Source organism: Trichomycterus rosablanca, chromosome 10 (genome assembly GCF_030014385.1).
Source record: "Trichomycterus rosablanca isolate fTriRos1 chromosome 10, fTriRos1.hap1, whole genome shotgun sequence".
NCBI classification, from domain to species: Eukaryota; Metazoa; Chordata; class Actinopteri; order Siluriformes; family Trichomycteridae; genus Trichomycterus; species Trichomycterus rosablanca.
Genome location: NC_085997.1, coordinates 15,717,522 through 15,735,535, shown reverse-complemented (window position 1 = coordinate 15,735,535; position 18,014 = coordinate 15,717,522). Strand labels below are relative to the sequence as shown.

The 18,014-nt window shown below is 39.3% G+C and overlaps 1 protein-coding gene across 6 annotated transcripts in view; it reads left to right on the top strand.

Moving 5' to 3' along the window:
* usp54b (ubiquitin specific peptidase 54b) overlaps positions 1-18,014 on the top strand; it is a 198,240-nt gene that overhangs the window by 132,141 nt on the left and 48,085 nt on the right. For all 6 annotated transcript variants that reach the window (XM_063002872.1, XM_063002873.1, XM_063002868.1 and 3 more), the window contains exons 4-6: positions 5,334-5,468; positions 10,494-10,607; positions 12,174-12,256. In XM_063002872.1, the coding sequence (XP_062858942.1) occupies positions 5,334-5,468; positions 10,494-10,607; positions 12,174-12,256 (332 nt within the window). The remainder of the gene's footprint in view (positions 1-5,333; positions 5,469-10,493; positions 10,608-12,173; positions 12,257-18,014) is intronic.

The window sequence follows — 18,014 nt, the reverse complement described above, 5'->3', positions numbered from 1 at the left end:
ATATTATTATTATTATATATGCTTAATATTGTGTTGTTGTGATTCAACTCTCCCATTACTTGTTGCAACTATTTACAAATATTTTGCCCATAAAAAGGCTACAAAAAACTGCCAATTTTGCTGTAAAGAAATTGAAATTAGTAGTCATAGATCTCATGATAAATGGGCCTCTATTTGTGGAACAGTGTGGATAGTAAAGGCTAATAATGTGGACTCATGACTCAGACTTAAGGTTAACGTCATATGCAATGCCTCAGGGCATGCAGTCAGTAATGGAGCTCACTGTACATGATTTCCTGAGACTCATTTTACGTGGTCATTTGTTACAAACAGTAGCTTGATCTTGAATGAATCACATTGTCGTTTTGTGTGTTACTGCTATAAGCAGAAGGCTTGAGGTACATTTATTCAGACTCAGTGAGCAGACTCATCAGCTTTGTGTACATGCATCTTAATAATTTGGTAATTATCAAACTGATAGGTAATCAGAATTAAAACCTCCAGAGAATTTTAAGATAGCTAAGGGAAATCTTAAAAATAAAAATGGACTAATGGATAAAACAGTAAAACATAGATTATATTACACTTGCAATTAAAATTATTTAACCTCCATCGCAAATTAGGGTTATTGGCAAAATTTACAAACTTTCAGCTGTTTGCAATAAACCAATCAAACATGAACAATTTAAATAGCTCAACATAACAAACATAACAAGTGTTTTATCCAAATTCAACACAAAATGCCACTTTTAATGACTACTGCAGATTCAGAATTATTTAACCGCCTGAATAGAATTCCTCATAAGTGCTCACATTTGCAAATAAGCACAACACTTGAGAAAAGGTGTGAGGTGTGCTTTAAACACATCAAATACCTGAACTGGCTAGGGGGTTGTTGACTGTGGCATTTGATTGCATGTTAAAAATGATAAAAGTCAAGAGAGTTGTCAAAACGTTAATAGATAATTGCCTTGTAATATAAAACATAGCAAAGGCACCAATTGATTATAGATATAGCTTAGTTTGCACATTTGAAATTAAAAGTAAATGAACACTGGTGAGAGTACCTGGACGTGGCAGAAAGAGGAAGCTATCACCAACTGCCACCAGATTCTGTGGTAAAAAAACCCTGGAGTGACTACAAAAGACCTAAAGCAAGATTTGTGGCAGCAGGCACCTGGGTTTTAGTTTGCACAGTAAGGTCTCCAAGTCCAAACTCCAAGACCCACACCTCTACTGACCCAAAAACACAAGAAACATCAGCTCCAATATGCTCAAAATCATATAACTAAGACACAAAAGATTTAGCTGGAACTTTTCAAGCCTATGGATTAGCAGTATGTCTGGAGAAGGTATAATAAAGCATATGCTTAGAGGAACACTCAGCCTACAGTGAAGCATGATGGATAATCAGTGATGCTCTGGAGCTGCTTTGCTTTCTCTGGTACCGGAATCCTGCAGCATATAGAAGGCAAGGTTGATTCAGTCAGGTTTCAGGAAAATATCATGCAAACTGTAAGAAAGCTGAAGCTTGGGTATCACTGGACCTTCCAACAGGACAATAATCCTAAGCATACCTCAAAGTCCACCAAGGCTTGGTTTCAAAAGAAGTCCTGGAAGATTCTGTTGTGGCTGTCACAGTCACTTTTCATAAACCCATAGGTGGGATTTAAAGATTATTACATTATTACGGTGCCACTTACCTTGACTCTGCTGTGCGGATTCACCACTTTGCCTCTCTGTTATTACAGCTTGTCGCTGCACTCAGTTCAATCTGATTGAACGCTTGCCGCTGACCAGTCACAGTTTTTACAGAACCCTGAACTTTTTAATTTGGCTTTAAACCTTTTTATGGTGTGTGAAATAGAATGTCAAACTTCACCAGGCAGGTGCCCTCACATAGCTGTAAAGTGTACAGAGAGACACGCTATCCTCCATGTGACCCAACCCTCTTGTGCCATGCCCAGACCAGCACCAAACTTTACATACTGCAGCAGCTTTGAGAAGAAACCCCAATCAACCTTCTCTTCCTCAAGCACTGCCAACTGTGTCTATTAAACACACAGCCAGGTTAGTAGCACTGCAGAGATTCAGACTCATGCTTAAATATTGTAAAGTGATATGCTAGTGTGATAGAATACTGTGTCACTGCAGCACGTTTTTCTTTGTCATGCATGTCATACTGTTCAATAGAAGATAAACATGAAATGAAACTACAGTTCTGAGCAGATAACATCAGACTTGTGCCATGTGATAAGCTCTTTGACTCTGCCAGAGTCGATCACTAGTATTTGATTCATTATTACAATATGGGCTCAGTGATAAGAGCTCTGGGAATAAATCGTAAGGCTGAGGACTCAAATCTCGGCTCCACCAAGCAGCCACTGTTGGGTCCTTGAGCAAGGCTCTGAACCTTGCAGTGGTGCCATATAATGTCACTGGCTGTTTGAACAAAAAGCAGGCTAAAAAGGTAAACTTAAAATATCACGTTGCTGCCGTCACCCAAATTTAGGCTTCATGCAGCTTTTTTACATGCTTGCTAGTGTAGAAGCAATAGTCCTTATCTGTCCTCAGAATTTAGTAGCTGCAGTCAGGCCAGCAGTAGGGGAGTGTGTCGTGCAAGTGAGCAAGTAAGGAAAAGTGTGTGACACGGTGTAAGAGTGTGTGTTGGACGTTAAGACATGTCAGTGGGTTAAAATGGTTCTAAATTCTGAACTGAGCATCAGCCATGTGATTAAAGGAATGAAGTGATAGAGTAGTGGAAATTTGCCATCACCTAGCTCTCGCTTTCATCTCTCTCACTTTTTTCTTCCTCAGTTTCTCTTCTTGTTGGTGCAGTGCTGCAGTCAGCTCATTACATTACCTGTTTCAGTGCCACCAGCCCATCCTCCTTCTGGAAACACCTTCTTTTCTACTTTATACCTATAAGCAAGCACAGTGTATAGTCAGCTTTAGAATGATTAGCCCCCTTGGTAAAGCTGGGTCAAAAAAAGTTAATGACTAAATGTCCTTGTGATAAAATAACACACTCTTACCTACTGAAAGGCTAAGAGAAATTCATTATTTTAAGCCAGTTGAAAATGTAAACAAAACCATGGGTAACAATGATTGCCAATCATGTATTTGGTACTTTATGTAAAGTATTTTTGCTAAGAAAGCAGCCCTAAGTATTCACCTATAATAAATGTTGTTAAATACAATTCAAATAATCTGAGAGCTCTCTTTAATACAGAAGTCTTTCTAGATTTTAAGGTATGTTCTGTCCTCTGGACTCCTCACCAGCTAATTCATAATTTTTAATGGAGTTTAGGCCAGTTTTAGAACGACAATGCCAAAAGTCATAGTTGTATCCAATTACCCGATTGCACTATGCTTCCTCTCTACTGATGTTGATCTCCACTCTGGTTGAGGAGAGCCGAGACTGACACACGTCCCCTCCGACATGTGTGCAGTAGCCGACTGCATCTTTTCACCAGCACAAGGCGAGTTCATATGCGGATCAGCTTTGTGTATGGATAGATGCAGGCGCCATCAATTAGCCAGCAGAGGTTGGAATTGCATCAGTTATGAGGTCCCGTCCGGCAACCCAGCTGCGCCACCTGAGCGTCATTCAGATTGAGATTTAAAATATCCAGGTACTTCATTGACTCCGTGATGCCTTGAATCAGCCCCAAAGAACGTCACAGAACCTCCACTTCCAAAATGTGAATCTTGCTTTACATTTAAACACAGTATGTCAAGTGATGACAAATACGGCTAGCCAGATACAAATACTGTTTCAACAAAGTTTGGTGTATGTGATATTCACTCACCTATCACTTATATTGAACGTACATTCATTTTTATTAGGTACATATACCAAATAAATGTGCAGTGTGGGTATACAATCACTGACTATAGTCCATCTGTTGTGCTGTCCACTTTATCACTAGGGAGGGACCCCATACAATCTCCACTGAGTGTATATTGTTTGGGTGATGGATCATTCTCAGCACTCATCACATGAAAAACTGTAATGACACGTTAGTGTGTGTTGTACTGGTGTGAATGTACTGGGTTCAGCAATGTTGTTCATTTTTTAACACTTTACTGTCAGTGCTGGAAAGAGAATAGCCTCAACCAAAAATATAAAGTCAGCAGTGACATGCGATCAGAAACTGTCTACTGATAAAACTAGAGGAAGATTAACAGACACCTTAAATGAAAAGGAAAATAGCTCTAGTTTCTGATTGTATGAGGGATATTTAAAAAGTTTCCACACTTTAATATTTTTGGGAGCAGTAATTGGTTGTGTCTGAGAGACTGAGAGAGCTTATAGTCCGAATTTAGCGCCATCTGATTTCCACCTTATTGGACCGCTCAAAGAAGCTTTAAGGGGAAGAATATTTTCATGTGATGATGTGAAAGCAGCAGTGTATCAGTGGCTACACGCTCAACGAAAAACCCTTTTTTTGCTGATGGCATTAAAAGTGAATACGATGCTGGAAAAAAGGCATAGAGTTAAATAAGTGCAGAAACTTTTTGAACATCCCTTGTATGTGTTAACAGTTTTTAAGAAGTCTTAACAGGGTATGTGTCCCTAATAAAAAAATAAAATAAAATAAAGGCCAATAAGTGTATCCATCACCCAAATAGCAGTCCTATAACTTTGATTAGTTAATTTTGATTGATGGACTAGAGAAGGGTGACAAAGTGTAAAGAAAAGCAGACAGACTTCAGTCCGTAATTGTAATTGTTCATCTACAATGTTCTTATGTGTGGTGGGTGTAGCTCATAAAATGGCCAATAAATCAATGAACGCTTAAGACAGGTGTTCCTAATAAATTGCTTGGTGAGTGTATACATGTACATACTCACTACATGTACATAGTCACAATTTTATAACATAAATAATATGCTTCCACTTGGTAGTAGCTGTTTGAGAAATGCTCTTCATGACTGTGACCCGGTGCACATAGCAAAGGGAACTGATTTTCATATTGATTATTGTTTAAAAAATACAATTAATTGGATTAGTGTATTGGTGTATCTCTAACTGGGATTTAGCCTCTTTTGTTTAAAGCTTTTCTGCTCTTCTGTTTCCTGTTAGTAGTTGCTAGAGTCAGTCTGCTTCAGTCTTTTGTTTGTTTGTTTGTTTGTTTTTTACAACTAGTGGGCTTTTAAACAGCTGTTTTTTACATTTTTAAGCAGTATATGGTGCCCTGTGATAAACTGACACCTTGTCTAGTGTATTCATGTTTTCTCCCAGTATTCATGGAAAATATTTTGGGCTCACAGTGACCCTCAGGATAAATTGGTTTTGCTAATGGGATTTTTTGTGTTTATGGTTGCAGAGCATCTTTGCCCAGTTCCAGTACAGCAGTGAGAAGGTTCTACCATCGGATGCCCTTCGCAGCGCTCTGGCCAAGACTTTTCAGGACGAGCAGCGCTTCCAGCTGGGCATTATGGATGATGCTGCCGAGTGCTTTGTAAGACCTCCTGTATTTTCAATTTCCTTTTTTTTCCTTCGCTGTTATGTCAGATAGTGATTATGAATAATCCTTAATAAATTATTCAAACTGGTTCTTCTGGAATTTTTTAAGCTGATTAAACTGACATTAAATACAAAATGACACAATGTTATCAGACACTTACTGTAAAGATAAAACGACTTAGAGCAGGAGATTTTAACATACAGTTATGATAGTCCTTACAGTGCCTTAGTATTTAAAACATCTTTATAATCAAGTTATCAAGTTTTAGCCATACCCAGTAAAATCAGTTATATAATTTATATGCTTCTTTATTTGTGGCAACAGTTTGGGGAAGACCCTTACTGTTTTAGCAGTGTGAAGCAATGTCCTGTGGTGTAAAAGCTCTTAATGAAATACCTCAGAGACTGAATTGTGTGTAGAAAAGAGTTCAGAGAGGAGAAGGATAAAATAAACACCCTTATATATTTGTTGGTGACCTTGTAGGACAGTGGAAGATGCCAACGTTAACAGAGATTTCAGAGCTAGAACATAGGAACTTGTCTAAATAAGCTAGAACTGGGTTTTGGACGTCATACAATGCAATTGACGCACTTCTTATCAAATACACCATGTACACATCCAGTAACACTCTGTGGTAGCAGTATTATTGGAATATGACTACTGGCAATCATGCCCTTGAACCCCTATGCCCCTAACTACACATTCTTAGTAGTAATTGATTATGTATTAATACTTCTGGTGTAATTAACTTTTTTCACACACAGTCCATAAAGACGTGGTTTGATATGAAGCAAAGCCTTGTCCATCATTAGTGCCTGACAAATGCAGCATACCTCCAATGTACTTTTGACTGATTGGGCACAAATTCCCAAAGACACTTTAAAATCTTAGAGAAAGCCTTTCAAAAACAGTGGACTTTGTTTGGTTCTGTATTAATGTAATATCATTGCCTTTGTTGGTGTTAAATACCCATGTAGTTTTATCACATGAACAGCTTTATTTGATGACAGTGTTGCTCTGTTAGTTGTGTCAGTGCTATCTGATGTTTTAATCTGCAAACCTGATTATTCACCCAGTGACTGATTAAGGCACAAGGATTCCGTTTATCTAACATTCATGGCCTTAAAGGACACAACAGCTAAACATCAATACAGATAATTGCCTTTAAGAAAAATGGCAATTGAACGATTCTTCATCAGCTGATCCGTGGAGATGTCCAGTGAAGATCGCTCTCTGAAATCTTAAACACCCATTTATATGCAGCCGCTACTGCATGCGTCAGGACTTTTTACGCTCTCGGTTTGAGAACTATAAGCCACGCTTTCTCTCCAAGGTCACAAAAGACTACATAATTAAAGTGTTATTCAGTTCAATTAGCAGCTCTCTGGGAGTTCTGCAGTATGATGCTGTTTCTGTCTCTGGGCTCCAGGCTTCTATGCTGTATTTTTAACCAAAGGGCTGTTAAATCGAGTTGCTGCTGAGAAATTTAGGCTTTATTTGCCTAGCTCATTTATGAGGAGGCATTGGTGGGCACGATGCCAGATGGGCACTCATCATGCCCTCCTGCACCGCTCTCAGATGGCACTGTCTCCCGGCGTGTGGAAAAAAATGGAAGCTTCACATTTGCAAAGCTGTAACTTTTCATTTCCTCTTATGCTCTGCGCATCTGCACTGCTCGAAAATGAGAGGACTGTGTCTGCGCGGGAAATGAGACACGCTTTAGGTACTGATAGTGTGATTTTTTTACACTTTTACAGGGTGTGCAAAGGCAAGAGCAAACAGGGACTGTAGGTGCGAACTACATGCTGGTAAACAAGAGAAATCGTGATTCATAGCCTAGACTTAGGGCTGGGTGGTATGACCAAAAATTTGTATTACTTTTTTTTTTAAGATTCTGCCGGTTTCACGGTGTATCATGGTATCATTTATTTTTTGTATGACTGGGACTTTTTATATGTCTGTGGCTGATGTTACTGTCAAACGTAAATTTCACCTTATAAAACGGATAGTTCCGGTCCTAAAATCTGATTGGCTGAGCCGCGTTCGAAGCCGTTGTAAAATAAAGCAATAAGCCACGAGAGGCCGTGCATTACTGTGATTTTAGCACGGGGATGACGTTTTGGCACGACGCGAAGCGGAGTGCCTAAAACTTCTTTCCCCGTGCTAAAATCGTAACAGTAACGTACGGTCTCGAGTGGCTTATTGCTTTTATAAAACGGTGGTCAACATAAAATATAATAAATACAACAATGTTTAATTCATAAATTTATTTATTGTGTATAAACTTACAATAAAGCATTCTTCCGCGACGCAAAATAGTTCGATTAACAGTGTTGCTAGGCAACATGAGGGCGAAAATAACATTAAATTTTTCTTTTCAGTGGCGTATTAATATGGAATGATGTGAGGTGGTCATAGGTGTGAGTTTATCGGGGATTTTACAACGGCTTCAAACGCGGCTCAGCCAATCAGATTTTAGGACCGGAACTATCCGTTTTATAATCCCCGATAATTCCATATTAATACGCCACTGAAAAGAAAAAGTGAATGTTATGTTCGCCCTCATGTTGCCTAGCAACACTGTTAACGAACTACCTGGGGTCGCGGAAGAATGCTTTTTGTAAGTGTTTTTGTAAATAAAAACATTTATAAATTGAACATTGTTGTATTTTATTGTATTTTATGTTGACCGCCATTTTATAAAAGCAATAAGCCACTCGAGACCGTGTGTTACTGCTATGATTTTATCTCGAGGAAAGACGAACAACCTTCCCCGTGATAAAATCGCAGTAACGCACGGTCTCTCGTGGCTTATTGCTTTAATGAATATAATAAGGTTTTGAGTGCTTTAGGGTTTGCTTGGCCCCACAAAATGACACAATATATGATGGAATCAGTACGCATTAAACAGGTGCAATATACACCGATCAGCCATAACATTAAAACCACCTCCTTGTTTCTACACTCACTGTCCATTTCATCAGCTCCACTTACCATATAGAAGCACTTTGTAGTTCTATAATTACTGACTGCAGTCCATCAGTTTCTCTACATACTTTTTTACCTGCTTTCACCCTGTTCTTCAATGGTCAGGGCTCTCCCAAGACCACCAATAGGTATTATTTGGGTGGTGGGTCATTCTCAGCACTGCTGTGACACTGACACGGTGGTGGTGTGTTAGTGTGTGTTGTGCTGGTAAGAGTGGATGAGACACAGCTGCACTGATGAAGTTTTTAAACACCTCACTGTCACTGCTGAACTGAGAATAGTCCACCAACCAAAAATATCCAGCCAGCCAATAGCGCCCTGTGGGCATCATCCTGTGACCACTGATAAAGGTCTAGAAGATGACCAACTCAAACAGCAGCAATAGATGAGTGATCGTCTCTGACTTTACATCTACAAGGTGGACCAACTAGGTAGGAGTGTCTAATAGAGTGGACAGTGAGTGGACATGGTATTTAAAAACTCCAACAGCGCTGCTGTGTCTGATCCGCTCATACCAGCACAACACGCACTAACACACCACCACCATATCATTGTCACTGCAGTGCTAAGAATGATCCACCGCCTAAATAATACCTGCTCTGTGGTGGTCCTGTGGGGGTCCTGACCATTGAAGAACAGGGTGAAAGCAGGTTAAAAAGGTATGTACAGAAACAGATGGACTACAGTCAGTAATTGTAGAACTACAAAGTGCTTCTATATGGTAAGTGGAGCTGATAAAATGGACCACTGATGAAGTGCACAGCTATACTGTTATACTGAGGTATGACTCCACTGATTGTACAACTTGATCACAGGTCTGTTGTAGAAAAGTGGACGACTTTACATCTGCGCTTCCAGCTTGCTTCGGTGTTGTTGGTAAACTGAAGTATTTTCACCCTGGTAGTAATGTTGCTTAACCGATTGCTTTTTTGCAACAACCCTGGCAAACCGTACAGTATATAGTGTTTTAATCTGTGTCGGAACAAAAAAGAACTTCTAAACTGCTGAGACAGCTCATTTCTTTGTTGTTTTTGTTTATTTTTTTCCACCATATTGAGAAAACCTCTTTCGTCTGTTAATACTGTTATGCTAACGCTAATGATTAACAAGGGAGCAGCACCCCATAGTGCTTTTAGCAGCGAACAATATTATATGATTAGCTGCCTATAGAAGCTTACAGCTGTTAACTGTGCTACGGTATGGCAGTATATGAAAAATCCATACCGTACGAGGAATCAAAGTCGGTATACTGAATGTACCGCCATACTGCCCATCACTACCTAGACTTTTTTTTTTAATACGCCTTCCCTTTCTCAGTTTTTTTTTTTTTATTGACGCATCCAAGCATCGAGAGCTATCAGTGTCATTGATGGATTCTCAATTTCATCAGCCAGTGAATCAAAACGACATTTAGAGTATAAATGTGTTCTGTTCTCAGATAAACATGAAGTGGGAACTAGAAGTGAAAAACAAACAAACGAAGTGGATGGCCACATTTGCTTGACAATTTGTTCTCATACACCGAACAGCAAAATCCTTTACTTAATAGCCTAGATTTTTCAGGAAATTCAGTTAGGCACCCTCAAAAAATTATATTTATGCATTTTAAACAAAAATATGCTGCTTGTAAAGATTTTGTTCCCTTAGGTGGCCTTGCTTATTTTACATGACAACCTCAAGCCACATTTTGCACTTGTTACAACAGCATACGTGTGATAAGTAAGTGCAAGTGCTAGACTGGCCTGCCTGCAGTTCAGACCTGTCTTCTGTTGGAAACCTGTGGCACATAATAAAATACAACAACTAAGGCCACATATGGTTGGACAGCTGAAGACTTGCATAATATAAGTATAAGTGAAAAACAAACAAACAAAGTGGATGGCCAAATTTGCTTGACAACTAGCTCTCATACACCACACAGCAAACGACCTTTACTTAATAGCCCAGATTTGCCAGATAGTTCAGTTAGGCCAAGCAAACACACATTTTTCACAGATATTAATGTTTTCCTTTTTTTCATTTACTTTATAGGAGAACCTGCTGATGCGGATCCACTTCCACATCTCAGATGAGACTAGAGAAGACATCTGCACAGCCAAGCACTGCATCTCACACCAGAAGTTTGCTATGACGTTATTTGAACAGGTCAGTAATGATAAAATGTATCCTCTGGGGTTAACTTCCTGCACCAGACCCTGTACAATGCATGTCTGTTTTTAATTCTGAATTGGTCATTGCCTTTGTTTGGAAATGTATTATTAAATTAATTAATTTCAATAAATGGATAATAATGGCTGTTATGTTTTTAGGCTAGTAAATTAAAAAGACCATCCATATTGTTACCAGCATAAAGTTTTAAAGGTCTGTCATGTGAGTGTATTAGTTCCCATGGCATTGGTCATGGCAACTTACACACCTGTACAGGCACCCTTAAAGAATTGTATTCACACAATTTGAACAAACATATGCTGCTTGTTAAAGATCTTGTTCCCTGGGGTGGCTTATTTTTACATGACAACCTTAAGCCACATTCTGCATTTGTTACAACAACATGTATTTGATAAGCAAGTGCAGATGCTAGACTGGCCTGCCTGCAGTTCAGACCTGTCTTTTATTGAGAATCTGTGACACATAATAAAACATAAAGTACAACAACTAAGGGAACATATAGTTGGACAGCTGAAGACTTGCGTAATGGAAAAAACAAAATATATATATAATAGACGTAACACAGTGGTAAACATGCTCCTGTCCCAACTTTTTTTTCTATTTTATTTATGCAGTTTCTTTCAATTTATCATAGTCAATTTGTCTTCCGCTGCTGGGGGTCCCTGATTGCAGTCGAGGTTACTGCTCACGCCTCCTCCGGAACCCTTTTTCACCCATGCATTCTGCACAGGCACATCTCTATCTGCCAGTCAGGGTCCTTAGACAGCGTTTGAAGACCCCACCCACATAGTCTGGTCATCCCGCCCTAGAAGAAACGTGCCCGCTAGATGGCGCCCAGCCGACCGGTGGCAACACCAAGTTTCGAACTGAGGAGTTCAGAATCTCAGCACTCGTGTGCTAGTGGAATATCCCGCTGCGCCACCTGTCCGCATGTCCCAACTTTTTGAGATGTGTGGCAGGCATTAAATTTAAGCTAGCCCATATTTACACAACCATATAGCACATATATGTAAAACATGATTTTTTGTTTATTTAATACAGGTTAAAGACAAATATAGGGTAGCACTCTCTCCTCACAGCAAGAAGGTCCTGGGTTTGATCCCCAGGTGGGGTGGTCCGGGTCCTTTCTGTGTGGAATTTGCATGTTCTTCCCGTGTCTGTGTAGGTTTCCTCCTGGAACTCCGGTTTCCTCCCACAGTCCAAGGACATGCGAGTGAGGTGAATTGGAGATACAAAATTGTCCATGACTGTGTTTGACTTTAAAACTTGAACTGATGAATCTTGTGTAATAAGTAACTACCTGTTCTGTCATGAATGTAACCAAAGTGTGTAAAACATGACATTAAAATTCTAATAAATAAATACTAATAAATGTTATTCTCTACCAGTAGTAAAAAAAATAAACACTACACGATGCTAAATGTTACTCCATATTAATCTGTGTGTGTGGGTTTTTTTTTTTATTGTAATAATTATAAAATAATTGTTTCTTGTGTGCAAGGATTTACATGTTTCACTGACTGGTCTCCTGCTCTTTTCCAGTGTGTGTGTAACAGTTGTGGAGCTACGTCAGATCCTCTTCCATTTGTTCAAATGGTGCATTACATCTCCACCACGTCTCTCTGGTAAGTGGCGGACTGTGCAGTCGAATTACACAGCAGGTATTCCTAACAACGTGAACCACACTTCACCATTACTGCTTCAATTTAGCCGAGTGTGAGTGAAGGCTGAGCTGAAGGATTGATGGTTTTGGTGTGTGGAGGACAGAGGGGAGTACGGGAGGAGCAAAGCTTAAACTTCAGCTCAGCTCCCAGCATGCCTACAGAGCTCAAATGTGCCTCTATATCACTGGCAATTAGCTGTCATTGCACATATCAGACCCATGAGAGTCTTTCCACAGAGCAGTATGAAGGAAATATCTGCTTCAAGGGGTTTATTTTCAATCCTGCACACTTGCCTTAATAATCACTCAACTCACTAACTTCACTCTGGGGTTTTTACACAGCAACAAAAACTGGCCTGTATGGTGAACAAGGAGATCTTTGGCATGTTGGTTATTTTTCTCACTAACTTTAAAGAGAAAAAGGAGGAGGTCATATTAATCTAATCTTTTAGACTTCTTGTGCTGGTTGTTTGGGTAACACCTTTATACTGGCTGCAACAGTGAGATTAGTTTGCACTATCTTCTGTAATGTTCTATCTGGTTCCCTGTATATGCCAAAAGTTCCTTATACTGGCTTGTTAGTTTACAGGATATGTTGTAATCCAAACTTTGGGCAGCTTGGTGGCTCGGTGGGTAGCACTGCTGCCTCAGCAAAAAGGTACTGGGTTCAATCCCCAGGTGGGGTGGTCCGGGTCCTTTCTGTGTGCAGTTTGCATGTTCTGCGGGTTTCCTCCGGGAGCTCTGGTTTCCTCCCACAGTCCAAAGACGTGCAAGTGAGGTAAATTGGAGATACAAAATTGTCCATGACTGTGTTTGACATTAAACTTGTGAAGCTCCCAGAGGAAACCCACGCAGACACGGGGAGAACATGCAAATTCCACACAGAAAGGACCCGGACTGCCCCACCTAGGGATTGAACCCAGGACCTTCTTGCTGTGAGGCGACAGTGCTACCCACTGAGCCACCGCACCGCCCCTCAAAATACAGTGGGTTCAGAAACTATTCAGACAAACCTGACTTTTTATGCATTTTATTATTTTGTGAATTTCATTTTAGATGTAACAGACATTTTTTTTTACACCAGTCTACACTCCATCCAACACAGTATTTAGACTCAAAATATTCATGCTCCAAGCTATGATCAGGTGTTCCTGTCTGCTTTAATCAGATCTGTTAAGAACTTAGTTGGAGTTCATCTATTGCAATGTAAAGCGATAAGACATATTTTGTAAAAGCACTTGAGCCTACAAAGGCCCACAGTTTACATTACAGTGTCAGAAATGAAGGGAAAAAGGGAAATAAAACTCTCTGTGGATCTGCACAATCAAATTGTGTCTAGGCAGATCAGGTCAAGGATATAAACAATATTTAAGGAGTGTTCCCAGGAACACAGTGGCCTTAATAATTTTGAAATTGGAAGACACTTCATATGACCTTGAACCTACCTAGTGTCTAACCAAACTGGGCATTGGTACAAAAAGGTCCTTGGTCAGTGAGGTAAGAAAAAACCCAATGGTCTCACTAAAGAGCTCTAAACATCTTTTGGACGAACAACCATCAATGAAACACCTCCTAAAAGTCCTATAAGTATCTCACAGAGCTTAAGAGGATCTGCTATAAAGAATGAGATAAACTGCCCAAATGTATAATGTGGAAGGCTTTCAAGTATGTGATAAGTCACATGTATTAAAACAGCAGCATTTTAAACGTTTTCTTTCATGAGGCCATTAACCCATTTGCCTACTACCCTTGCTTAAACGGCTGTACAATATCTCACCCTCATTGCTTTATGACTCTCCTTGTGATAGTTGTACAATATAATTATGCATTTTCTCCCGACTTTAGCGTATCAAATTACTCAATTGCATTACGCTTCCTCTCTACTGATGTTGATCTCCACCTTCATTGAGGAGAACAAAACTAACACTTGCCCCCTCACACGTGTGCAGTAGCCGACTGCATCTTTTTTACCTGCACGAGCCGAGTTCACATGCGTATCAGCTTTGTGTACAGAGAGCCACACCCCGATCAATGCATTATCCCTCAACTCTGTGCAGGCGCCATTAATCAGCCAGCAGAGGTCGTAATTGCATCAGTTATGAGGAATCCCCGTCCGGATCCCACCCTGTATGTACAATGTAGGCCCCCAGCCTGCTGTATAGCAGAGCTGAGATTCTAAATGACGAGTTCATAATGTCAGCTCTGGTGTGCTAGCATGTTTTACTGCTGCGCCACCTGAGCGCCCTTGTTGTACAATATTAATTTAGGTGCTCAGATAGCTACCTGCAAATTCTTATGGTAAGATTATCAGGAATAATTTAGTAATTTATGGTGAGACAACGTCCAGTTTATATTCTTCAAATTGTTACTTATGCCAAATTACTGATATTTTTTTTTTTTTTTTTTTTTTTTTTTTTTTTTTTTTTTAAGTGGCTTTTTTCCCCACTTACTGGCATGGCAGGTCTAGTAGCACCCAAAACTGTGGTTGCTGGGCAGAAATACAGGGCAGGGTGCCAGTCCAATACAATCAACACACATACACACACTATGTGTATGTATGTGGGCACCTGACCATGACCTTAATGGACACTGCATTCCCAGAACACTTACCCTTCTCAGCACTTTCTTGGGAAGGCTTTCCATTAGGTTTTAAAAATTGTCTGTGGGAATTTGTGCCTGTCTAAAGACTCATTTTGCAATTGACATTCCAATTATTTTCTGCGGAGTTCACGAGAGTTAAGGTCAGGCTTCTGTGCTAGTCAAACTCAACACCAAATCTATAAACCCATGATTATGGACCTCACTTTGTGCACAGGGGAAGCGTCATGCTAAATGGAAAGGGACCTTTCCTAAGCTATCGTCACAAAGCTAGAATGTAATTGTTTTTGTATAAACTAACATAAACTCTGCCATTTTTATTATGTCCAAATTTGTGTAAATCAATTTCCTGATGATCCAGAATTTTAGCCTAATAATGAATTAGTCCTTGGAGGTGTTTACATAAAACATAAACAGTAATCAGTGGTCTGCAGACACTTTTGTCGGAACGTAGCCGTGGTTGAGAGTAGCTCTTTTATTTGTTCTAATGATAAACAGCACTCGATGTTGACCCCATCCTGTTGATGTGTAGCCTTCTGTCACTTCACTCTTCAGGTGGAATGTAGGATGATGAAGGTTAAAACTCTCAATCAAATGAAAAACAGCCAGTGATCTATGAAGAGAGGCTGTAAAGGCTTTTTGTATTTTTGAAGTATCATCTTTTGACCTTCACATCAGGTGTGAGATCAGCAGCAGAATGTAAAAAGAATCAGTGCATCATGCTTGTTGGGCACTAGAGGTGCCTGATCTCTGCTGAGCTTTTAGTATAAACTGCTGCACACTTATAAAAGCCACAGTTTATGCTCATACCCCTTACATCACTTTGTCTACACCCCATCCCTACACACACACACACACACACACACACACACACACTCACTGCGGTAAATTGCTTGGCTGGCTGCAACACTGTGTAGCAATAAGAGTCAGTACAGAATGTTCCTGTGTGCTAGATATCCGCCCACTTTCTTACTGGCCATGGTTATCACAGCGGGCTGAGTACACACACACACACACATACACACACACACACACACAAACCATGTTTTACTGTCTGTTGAGATATTCATTTGACTTTTTTTTTTTATTTATTTATTTTTTTAGCTTTTTACATTTTTAATTTTAATATTTTTTTTTTTTTGACTGTCAAGTGTTCATGTTTTAGCTTCTCATTTTTACTTCATAGCTTTTATCACAACATTGTTGCTTGTTTTTTTTTTAGTATGATTTAGCCTTTTGTCATCTGTCACTTCCCTGTCCCTGTTTTTTTTATGTTAATTATATAATTTTTAACTTGTAATAGAAACAGAAGAACTGACAGATTCAAATCAGTGTATAGAATAATGATTTTTCAGTTTTACTAAATTTGTTATCTCTGTTACACAATGGACAGTATAAATGGCTCCAATTTATTTATTTATTTATTTATTTATTTATTTATTTATTTATTTATTTATTTATTTATTTATTTATTTATTTATTTATTTATTTATTTATTTATTTTTACGGCCATCTCAAATTGACTTGGTAAATGCAATGGTAATGGCTTTTTTAATATTGTCTTAATTAACATATATAAATATATGTAAATCAGTGGTGGTAATGAAAAACAGTGTAAATAGGAACACTAACGATCGCCTGTGTAGAACAGCAGTGTCATGCGCTAGCCCATCACTTGGTCTTAGCATTGCCACAAGCGTAATCAGGCTCTCTACAGACACACCGGCTGTGTCTTAGGAAGGGACGTCATTGTCTGTTTTCTGGTTGAGAAGCCACCACAACCTGCATAATATCCTTTTCCCCCTTTTATCCTCCAATCTAGTCATTAACACTTCTCTGTTGCATTTGCAATCACCTGCCACTTGCACCACCCCGCTATGGGCACGAGTTGGCCACCTCTTATACACCGGCCAGTGGTGGACACCTCGCACAGAGCATTACCGCACAGTGAGACTTCCGCAAATCTGTGTGAATCTACCTAGCACCTCAATAGACAATAGAATTCTTTATTTGACTTCCCTCTTGCAGACCCAGCCAGTTGTGTTAGTTGGACGCCCAGTCACATTGGTGTCACAGCTGAGTATTAAATTTGTATCTCAGCGGTGTTGTGTTTGCGCGTTAAGATCATCTGAGTGCACTTAATATCTTTAAAATACTGTTATTTAAAGTAATAATATTATACTTATCCAAATATTAGGGTTTAAATGACCGTCCTCATTGTTCTGTAGCCCCAGTGCTGTATATGTGAATCACGTAAGCTGGATCAATCACACAGCTGGATTATTGACATTATACAAACGTAGTATACTGTATGTGAACCTAGTCTTTGATAATGTAGGCTAGATTGCCTTTATAGATTGACTACTGAAAAATTAAAATAAAAACACACGTTGTGAATAGTGGTCATCTATATATTTGCACAACACACACTAACACACCACCAACATGTCAGTGTCACTGCAGTGCTGAGAATGACCCACCACCCAAATAATACCTGCTCTGTAGTGGTCCTGGGAGAGTCCTGACCATTAAAGAACAGCATGAAAGGGGGGTAACAAAGCATGCAGAGAAACAGATGAAATACATTCAGTAATTGTAGAACTACAAAGTGCTCCTATATGGTAAGTGGAGCTGATAAAATGGACAATATGTGTAGCAAAAAGGTGGTTTTAATGTTATGGCTGATCGGTGTATATTTATTAGATGCTTTTAAAAGGACTTGATTCTATGATATGGCAGCATGATTGGTATTTGCAAGCTGGCAGTGTTATTGGAAAGACATATTCAATAATAAATGGGGCTTTTTATTGTCAAAATATTTTTGTCACAAAGTTTAGAGAGATGTATTCTGATTAATTGATTGTCTGTGTTTGTATTTGGTCTAGCGTGTTTATGTGTTTAAGCCCTTAGGAGTCTGTGTCAGCAACAATTTTCTCTCTTTCTTTTTGAAATGTTAAAGTATCTATAAGAAACATTAGCTCCTAAAACACAGTGGTATCGCTGTAGCCCTCCAGCTTCTTTCAACTGCAGGTAATGAGGTGGTGGATTGTCAATGAAGCATGGCTCCATTTCCTCTTGTTCCTTTCAGAGAATACTAATCTGCTGAGAAACAGTAACTGCTT